Source organism: Elephas maximus, chromosome 5 (assembly GCF_024166365.1).
Source record: "Elephas maximus indicus isolate mEleMax1 chromosome 5, mEleMax1 primary haplotype, whole genome shotgun sequence".
NCBI lineage: Eukaryota > Metazoa > Chordata > Mammalia > Proboscidea > Elephantidae > Elephas > Elephas maximus.
The window spans coordinates 67786610-67797017 of NC_064823.1; the positions used below are offsets into that span (position 1 = coordinate 67786610).

The window sequence follows — 10408 nt, forward strand, 5'->3', positions numbered from 1 at the left end:
TTCCAACCCCCGACCTTTCAGATAGCAGCTAAGAGCTTAATCACGGTGCCGCCAGGGTTCCCTGGGGTTAGGATAAACCCCCAGTGCCCAGGGTTCCCTGGGGTTAGGATAAACCCCCAGTGCCCAGGGTTCCCTGGGGTTAGGATAAACCCCCAGTGCCCAGGGTTCCCTGGGGTTAGGATAAACCCCCAGTGCCCAGGGTTCCCTGGGGTTAGGATAAACCCCCAGTGCCCAGGGTTCCCTGGGGTTAGGATAAACCCCCAGTGCCGTCAGGTTAGGGGAAATTCAGTGGTTTCAACTGAGGAAAGTAAGAAGGAGGTAGAGTGGTTGAGACTCAAATCTGTGAGCCAGCAAGAAGGCCAGTGATGTATGCTCAGACAGCAGCACCTGGCTAAGGAATTTTCCAGAGGCCTCACACAGGGAGATGCCTAGGAATTAAATTCTGGAAAGGACGAAGAGTTTCCAGAGAACTTTCTTTGTCTCTCCAAAGGGGGAAATGTTAGGGAGGAAAAGGAGGAAAGAAAGTAAGGGAGGGAGGGAGGTAGCCAGTGGCAAACCCCAAAATAATCAAAGCAGCTTATAGTCTCTGTAATTTCAGGGTTTCATGTCAGAATTGGGACTATGCAAATTAATGGAAAATACATTAAGTCTGAGTTATTGGTGATCTTTAGACTTTACACATTTTTCAGAAATATGTGGGCACTCTGTAGGAATTGAGTTTTCTTTTTTTTTTTTTAAGCGCCTGAACCCAAGATCCCTGTTCGGAGGGGAGAGGCCGGGAACATCGTGTGGACTTGTTTCACTCTCCAGAGGATTTGCTTCCAAGCAGCCGTGAATGGATCACTGTGAGAACATCCTGATATTTTCATCTCTGACTGAGCTGTTGCATTCTGTTATTGCTCCTTTTAGGGAGAGGAAAATTGTCCTTAGTTATTTTGGTCTACAGTTTTTCAAAACTTCCAATACAAACCATAAATCAAGCTTGATTTCTGAGAAATTTCATTCCAGTTAATAATTTGTAATACATTTACGTAGTGAGGTATTACTCTCTAAAAGTTACCTTTTCATGTAAGAAATAGGTTTTCTAACAAACAAGAAAGAAATACCTTAGTGCATTCCCTGGTTGTCCTTCAAGGGACAACAAGGAGGTTCAAAATAGTCCAGGTGAGTTTGCAATGTGTCTGTCCCTCTGAGGTTTCCACAAAAGGTCTTATACTCCCAGTCCACAGGTCTTCTAGACCAAGAAGCTCCCTAGCTTCTTGGGTGGGTACAGAAGAAATTCCCGGGTCAGGTGGGGAGCACAAGATGACCTCTGAGAACCAACTTTCAGAACTTGTGTTTTCAGCCTTTATGTGGAATAACCCATGCAGCCAGAAAGAAATCTTTAAATTCCCAACAAACCCGCCAGAAGCATAGCCCCTTGTTCAGAAGGTGACAGTGTTAACTTGACTCTTTTACTATGGAACAAATAAATTCAGAAACCCTCCCCAACACTACTTTTTCCACCCCCCCACACACATATACACCGTTGTTTATTTTTTAATCATCGTTTCAAAAGTGGAGGAAAGACTCGAAAGAAAAGTGAATGTGAAAAGTAAATATAAAATTATTAGTAGTTGTAGTAGTGTTTTTATAATGCTTTTCTAAATAAGTGGCTTTCAAACATTTTTGAATGCTACCAACAGTGAGAGACATTCTACATCATGTCCTGGTATATGCATACTAATGCATATTTGTGTATGTGTGTGTCTATACAGACAGTTAGACATTATTAAATTTCACAAAACACTACATATGATTCACTCTGATTGTTTTTCTATTTTTTTCCTTTTAAAAATGTTGGTCATGACTCACTAAATTATGACCTACTAAATGAGTGGCAACCTGAAGTTTAAAAAATACTGTTCTCATGGGCAATACTTACAGATACCTTATTAATCTTTAACCAGAAAATAACCCAAAACAAATTTTGTTTTCTAATACCGTACTTCTTGTGTTCAAATAATCTCCTCTTGAGATGTTCGTTCGAAGTGTGCCTGCCTCATTCTTGCCTCCACGGCCTAGAGGTCAGTGCGGCTATGGCTCCATAAGAAAATGAGTCCCATACTTATCTTTCATTATACCTGACATCAGCCCCAGATTCTGAGCATCTTCTCTTTTCTTTTTTTTTTTTTTTGCCAAAAACACTTCTTAAGGTGAGGTCTTTACAGGAACTGGCTGGAAATGTATCCAGCATAGGCTATTGACTCAAGTGATACCTACAGAGGTAGAGACGTGTGCTGTGAACCAATATTCAAGGTATATTGTTAAGCTGAAGAGTAAGATGAGAATACTCTGTACAACAGAGTTCCATGCATTTTCAGAGGGGAGAATATGTGTTTTAAGAGCATGGAGTATTTCTGGTAAGTTCCATAAGATATTGGCAATAGGAATTGCCTCGAGGGAAGAGATGTAGGAGACTAGGAGTCTGGGAGGATTGAGACTTAATAATTTTTGTATAGCTTTTTATAGTGTTTGAAGTTTTTATTTTGTGTATGTATGTATTACTTTTTCCATTAAAAATAGCTAGTTAATTTTTAAAAATGTGATGGAGAGGGCAACCATTTACAAACTCATTAGGATGAAGGGAGTTTTCCTCGTGAACAATCATATAAATAAATGTTTATTATAACAGCAAAAAATGTATTTTTTTCATTTACATACGTTGTACAGTTTACAGAGAGTTTCACATCCATTGCCCGACCTAACGCTCATAACAACTCTTTGAAATAGATGAGACAGCCTTAGTTTACACATTAGAAAAAGACAAAAATGAAGCCTAAAGGAGGTAAAAACCTAGAGCATATTTTAAGTAAACAACTTTGGGGTCATTTGCCTAACTGTGATATAGTGAAAACCTGGATTTTATGGTATTATGAGTTAGCAAGTAGTTTATAAATAGTATTTTTAAAGCCTTCATCGATATTCATTGCCATATTGATCTCTTAACTAATAACCTCTTGCACAAAGAAGGAAGCAGGCAGGAAAACACCTACTGCAAACTTTTTGTGTAAAATATACCTAATCTTTTTAGAACATAAATTGTCAACTACAGACTGGTTGAAAATTAACATTAAAGAAGTCTCATTTATAACTCCTCTGTGTAGATATTACCTCTGAATTCGAACAAATCTAAGGTAATTGCATTAAGAGGAAAAGGCAGGAAATTACAAATCATCACCACTGAATCTTGAAAAATACCCTGTAGGTTATGGTCATTGTATCTCCCACATTCCCTGGAACAACTCTCATTTAAACCTCCTGCCTCAGTGTAATACCTTTACCCTTAAAAAAAGTACATTTTCACCCTTCTAAATGTCATGCTGTGTTCTCATATGCCTTTGAGATCCTCACGGTCTAGGGTCTGATGAATTCCAAGATTAAGAATTAACTTCATGTATACAAAAATTGAATGATCTTTGCTCAGATTTTAGCTACATATATGACTCTCAAGAAAGAAAGATATTTCTGAAGCACTTTGCCAGCAACTGTTGGCTTCCCTTAAAGGGACTGACAGCAGAAAGGGAGTCTCAGAGTCTGGTTTGTAAGTTTTAGCAGGTTGGGTTTAAAACAGAAATTTGAACCAAGCTTGTCTTGGTGAGACTGATGTGAATGACAAGTAACTGCGATCACTTAACAGAGCTCTGAACACAGTTAACCTCAAGCTCAAAAAATGAACCTTGGCCTCAGAGTCATTCATTCATGTATTCATTTCTTTATTAATATTTGGGGAGTGGCTACTATAAGTAAGACACTGTTTATCAATAATTCCAGAGACTTTGTGCTGGATTTCCAGTGGTTTGTAGGAATGAAATACTATATACAGCAGATTTTATTGTCTAAACCAGCCTCAGAATTCTTCTCTGGCAAGCACTGTTTAGAATTTCCATTATTTAAAACTACTCTATTCTTTAAAAAGATTATTACCATGACCCACATCGGTTAAATAGTTGCTATGATTTTTTTTTTTTTTTTTTTTTGCCCACATTAGAAATGTATTTCTTCCTTAGAATAAGCAAATTAATCTGTAGCCAAGCTGGAAGTCCTATCACCATAACAGCACCTTTTGCTCCCACCTTACTCAGTGGTAGGCATATTGTCTATCCAGAAAATATAATCACTGGAGGATTAAGGCAATGCCATAGGTTGCTCATAAGATATGTTGGCTTGCCACATTCTCTAAAGCCTGTGGCACTGGAATTGAAGTTATCATGTAGTAAGTGATCACTTGAGGTTTCTGTGTAAAATACTAAAGAATGTTTCTGATTGTTCTTTTATGTTTAGATTTACACTCCTAACAAAATATATTCATCGTGTGAATCTATTTTAACATGCATGCACCAGAGGACAGGCACTCAGATTCTCTCTCTGAGGGAGCTGAAACTTGAAGCCGACGCCAATGTTTGATTCTACACCCCAAGTTGTTTCTGAGATTTTATATATATATATAGTATATATATATATATATCTGTCTTCTATTTCTCTCTCCCCTTTCTTTATTTTCTTGGAAATCTTTATTTCTTGTCAATTATTCACCAAGTTTTTCACAAAAGGAATCTTGTGGCTTTTTTCTTTTGTTCTAATCATCACTGGTTGAGTGATTACTGTCACTGCCTTCACTGTCACTGTCACTATCACTTGCATTGCTGTTCCCATTATCAGACTTGCTCTTGCTGTCACTCTCATCACTACTGTCAGATGCACTGTCATTGCTGCCGCTGTTGTCACTGCTATCACTGCTGTCATTGCTGTCACTACTGTCACTGCTGTCACTGCTATTGCTACTGTCACTACTGTCAGTGCTATCACTGCTGTCACTGCTGTCATTACTATCACTGCTGTCACTGCTCTTACTGCTGTCACTACTATCACTATCACTGCTATCAATATTGCTGCTATCACTGCTGTCACTGCTATCACTGCTGTCACTGCCGTCATTACTATCACTGCTGTCACTATCACTGCTGTCACTACTGTCACTGCTATCACTGCTGTCACTGCTGTCACTACTATCACTGCTGTCACTACTGTCACTGCTGTCACTACTGTCACTACTATCACTGCTGCCTGATTTGCTATCACTGCTGTCACTGCTATCACTGCTGTCACTGCTGTCACTGCTGTCACTGCTATCACTGCTGTCACTGCTGTCACTGCTATCACTGCTGTCACTGCTGTCACTACTGTCACTGCTCTTACTGCTATCACTGCTGTCACTACTGTCACTGCTATCACTGCTGTCACTGCTATCACTACTGTCACTGCTGTCACTGCTATCACTACTGTCACTGCTGTCTGATTTGCTATCACTGCTGTTGCTGCTATCACTGCTGTCACTGCTATCACTGCTGTCACTGCTATCACTGCTGTCACTGCTGTCACTGCTATCACTGCTGTCACTGCTGTCACTGCTATCTGATTTACTCTCTGGTTCACCATTGTTTCCATTCCCATTGTTACCATTTCCATTACTGTCACCATCATTAGTGTCTGGTGTGCTATCACTCTCAGCATCATCTCCTTCTTCTTTTGAATCACTGTCATTGCCATTATCTGTTGATTCATCAGAGGTATAAGAATCGTCTCCTCGGCTACTGCTGTCATTTTCACTCTCAGAATTGGCATCATCATTGCCATTGGACTCATTGCTACTGTTGGGGTCATCTCCTTGCATGGACTCATCATCAAAATCGTAACTGTCATATCCATCACTATTACTCTCACCGCCAATTTTGCTGTGTCCAGCCTTATTTCCAGGTTCTGATTTCTGGCCTGGTCCTTGTATGTTACCAGCCTCTCCTTGTGTCTTGACATTTCCTTTGCCCATGATAGTTCCATGTTGTCTTTTACTCTCTTTATCTTCATTGACTTTCCCAGCTTCTTTGGCAATATTATTTCTGTTGCTATTGCTGGGAACTTCAATTTCTATTCCCTATGGAACAACAGAGAAAAGAATGATTAATTAGTGAATGTTTTGCTGCAGAATTGCATTGGTCTGAGAGAGACTGACTGGGGAAAGTATCCAGAGAAACATGAGTTTAGCTCCATTACTTCAGAAGCAGTTATTTGTGAAAGTGTGCTCTACTCAGTACTTGAAGCTCTGGTGTTTGGATCCTATAAGAATCCATCCACAACTCTGCCTAGTAGGAAGTTTTGTAAATAGTTATGTGACTCATCCACAATTTAGCATATTTTCTAGAATTGTAACCAAATTTTCAGAAATGCTTGATTCTTAAGATTGTTCAATATCAAAGCCTCGTAATGACTCTCACATTTAAGTGTTCAAGTAATTGGGGTGCAAATATACACAGTACATAGGTGCTTGTCATGATTTATTGCTGTGCTTACCACCAGTGGGGGGAGGGAGGATTTAAACTGTGTTGAAAAAAAAAAAAAACAATTTTACAAACTAACCTTATCTTGGCTCTTTCCAACAGCACTCTGCTCTGCTACTTCAGTGACTCCCTTGTTCACATTTTTGCTTTCTCTGTGATTGAGTTCTTTGGTATTCTTTATGCTTTTATCATCATTGCCTTCTGGAATACCGTCAGAATCTTCTTCACTCTTGGCGGTGTTGTCTCCATCATTTTTATTATGAGGAGCTTCTTGATCTTCAGGGTCACCATCTTCAATACTGATGGAATTTTGACCTGTGCTATTGTCATTGCCATCTTCTTTTCCATTACCCTGAACTTCCTGGCCATTGTTATTGTCGGCACCCTCTTTTCCATCCCCTGTTTCTTCATCTTCGTCACCAGAGCCCTCCTTGTCTTCATCTTCTTCTGCTCCACTCCCGCTAGGACCCCCCTCAGAATCACCCAGGCTAGTAGTACCTTGTCCATTGTCAGTTCCACTTCTCCCTGGAGTTGCCACAGCCTCCTTGTTTTCATTTATCCCACCTTCTCCCTGAGGTGTTACTTCATTTGTGTTACCCTCATTCCCACAGGAATTTCCATTTATTTCATCCACATGGCCTGTACTATTATTGTTTCCAGCTACTTGATTTCCATCTTCAGGGACAACAGTGACATTCTCACTATGACTTGTATCTCCTACATCCCAATTGATTATATTCTTATCAGTGTTTCCATTAACATTGCTCACAGTTGCTGCTCCAACATTGTCAAGGACGTTTACTTTTCCCCTAATGCCACTTGTTGTGATGTTATTCTCATTTCCATGTATCGCATCATAACCATATGTGTCTAGGTTTCCTGTGCCCCCATTCCCATTCTCAATATTCTCTTCATCTGCTAACGTGGAATGTGTGTAAGAATTCTTTCCTCCTAATTCTGCACACTCAGAGCCATTCCCTTCTCCTTTGCAACTGTTTTCTGTATACCGTTGCCTTCCTATTTCACTTTCATGCATGGAGACACCATTTTCTTTGGCAGTGTCATTGGCATTTAACTCATCCTGAAAGAGTGTAAAATTGAAAATAAATTATGGATTCCATCTTCAAGTAAACTAATGATGAATGACAATTTGGGGGAAGTTAGTGAAACCTAAAAAAGCTTAGATATAGAAAATATTCTATACCTGTATTGTCACACTGGATTTTGCTAGTACATATAAATTCAAAGATTTGTCAACAGCATGTCTCTCCAAGGGTTTGGTTTGAGGAACCTGTCAAAGCAAAAATACTGCAAAATGAAAAATTATCCTGAGTACGTGTGGGTGTGCGTGCATGCGTGCACACATACACAAACATTTCTTTTCCTAAATGAAGCCAACAAACAAAAAGAAAAAGATGTAAGACAAAGGCCAAAATACAATCTAATTAGGTAGAAAAGAGAAGTGTTTTTTCTTTTTTACAGGGTTTAAGCCAGCATACAGATATTTTTCACAATGGTCTTACTGATTGTACTGAAATATTAACTAGACCACTTCTCTCGATTGTAGAAGGAGAACCACGTTCTATAAAGAAAAGGAGGTAGACCTTTGGTGTTCCTGTACAACGAGCCTCTTGCGATAATAGCACAAGGTGTGACCAGAGCCGGTGCAGAAACAAAGTTAAGAAATATGCTACTTCCGTGCCCTTCAGGAGCACATTTGAGATATGTGAGAAAATTCTCAACTACGTAAATACAAAAACTGACGTAGGTACCATGATGAAAATGTTAGTCATCGAACCTGGCTAATAAAATAACAAATGGTTTAATTTTTCTAATTTTATTTTATCTGTGTTTGCCTGTATAGTCCAGATTTTCCCAGTAAGCACACCATTTTTTAAAGAGATATAAACAATAACTCTATGACAAAAACATTGCTTGTCTCATATATTTAAAAAAAAAAAATCCTTTTTTTTCCTTATATTCTTTTTGGAAACTTCCTGAACCATACTTTATCAATATTAGAATGAAATTCATAAAGCATGAAGTAAAGATGGACAAAGCCTACATGACTTTTGAGCATTAGCTACAAATTAATCTGAATGAATTTTTAAAATAAGAATCCTTCTGACAAGACATGAGCTTCAATTGGAAGAATGGGACTATGAATTGGAGGGCATATTTGGTTCTATTGAGACCCTAAGGATATCTTGTAAAGTCTTTAATGCAAATCTAAGTGTTTAAATTCAACAACTTAGCTCCAAAGTCTAAGGGAAAAAACATTTACGTAGGGTTAAAAGAAATGGAACAGTGAGGTGGTTTTTGAGGAAGGCATACTTACTGGAACGGCCCATGCTGCTGCCCAAATGCAAAAATATATAATTATCTTCATTTTCTCTAAGACTATTAATCAATGGCTGTTTAAAAAAAATGGCACAAAATTACTTATAAAGCAAAAAATGATAACCACAGTAATACATTGTTTTGGTCTGTAAGCATTTGCCCTATTCCTTGGCGAGGAGTATATATCCAACATGAGAAGAGCACTGTTGAGTTTCGGTGTTCCAGAACATACCTGGAGTGGTCATGGAGACCTACAAGGGGATCACCAGGTTCAGCACTGGTGCAGCTACCTAGACTTTTCCTGCCTGGGCCAATAGAGGGAAACAACCATGTAGGTAAAAAGGGCAGAGTCATAATTTTGTGTTGCTGTTCCTGACGTTAATAACTTCTCTCTTTTGAATAGCTTTAATCAAGTACTAACCAATTCTGTAAGTGGGGAGGAAGAGAGCTCGCACTCAGGAAGAGGAAGAGTCAGGGGGTGGTGACATTCCTACATAGTTAATCTTTAACCCAAGGAAATGATCCTTACAGGGGTCCTTAACTTGATAAAGTCCCTAACTTGATAAGGTCCCTGACTTGGCAATTAAACCTTAAGCCAAGTCTCTATAGGGGTTCCTGTCTTGGCTGCTAAATGTTAACAGGGAGAGATAAGAGACAAGAAGGGTATAAAACCCTAAGAAAACAACTATCAGGGCACTCAGATTCTTTCTCTACCTGAGTAGCCCACTTGATGCTTCCTAGTCAAGTGTACTTTTACTACTAACCCTCCGCTTGCTAATACACCTCTGCTCTCTTGGCACTATTTGTCTCAGTGTTTGAATTCTTTGCTACACTGAAGACAAGAACTGAGGCCATTCTCCGGTAACAGTTCTACTAAGATTAACCTAAAAGGTGATGCACTTGTAACCACTACCAAAATCCATACAGTTGGACTATATTAAACTGTAAGGGAAAGGAATTACTAAAATAAGGGAGTTTTGGGTTCACAGAGACCTGGGTTCAAATTCTATCATTGATACTTGCTGTCTTATCTTGAGAAATTTAAGTAGTTTTTTTAAGCCTTTGCTTCCTCTCTCTGGAATGATAATAACACCTGCACTTCACAATTATTCTGAGTCTTAGCAGAAGAATCTTCTCTGGAAAGCGCTGTCTGACTCCCTTTGAAAGGGTGTTTGATGTCTCTCTCCTTTGTACACCCAACAGCTTCTGCATACCTCACTGGCAACAAATCGCACTGTTTTAAAGTTGTCTGGAGCCCTGGTGGCGCAGTGGTTAAGAGCTCAGCTGCTAAGCAAAATATCAGCAGTTTGAATCCACCAGCTGGTCCTTGGAAACCCTACGGGGCAGTTCTACTCTGTCCTACAGGGTCGCCATGAGTCAGAATCAACTCGTCAGCAGTGGGTTTGGTTTTTTTGTTTGGTTACTTATATGTTGCCCGCCCTTCTGTGAGTTCCTGGGGCCAAAGAGAGAGTCTTATATTCCAATGCATAGCAGAGAAAAACACATTTTACGAATGTTGTTGCATAAATATTTATTAGTTTTTTTTTTTTTTTTTTTTTAGTATAAATAGGGAGGCCTGGTGGTGCAGTTGTTAAGAGCTATGGCTGCTAACCAAAAGGTCGGCAGTTTGAATCTACCAGCCACTCCTTGGAAGCCCTATAGGGTAATTCTGTTCTGTTCTATAAGGTCACTAT

General features: G+C 39.3%; 1 protein-coding gene across 1 annotated transcript; it reads right to left on the bottom strand.

Moving 5' to 3' along the window:
- Window positions 1-4618: 4618 nt before the first annotated feature.
- Window positions 4619-8763, bottom strand: DSPP (dentin sialophosphoprotein). The gene is made up of 4 exons (XM_049885281.1): window positions 8713-8763; window positions 7579-7665; window positions 6454-7455; window positions 4619-5971 (listed from the first exon to the last, which is right to left on the bottom strand). The coding sequence occupies exons 1-4, from the start codon at window positions 8761-8763 to the stop codon at window positions 4619-4621; spliced, it is 2493 nt and encodes an 830-aa protein (XP_049741238.1).
- Window positions 8764-10408: the final 1645 nt, after the last annotated feature.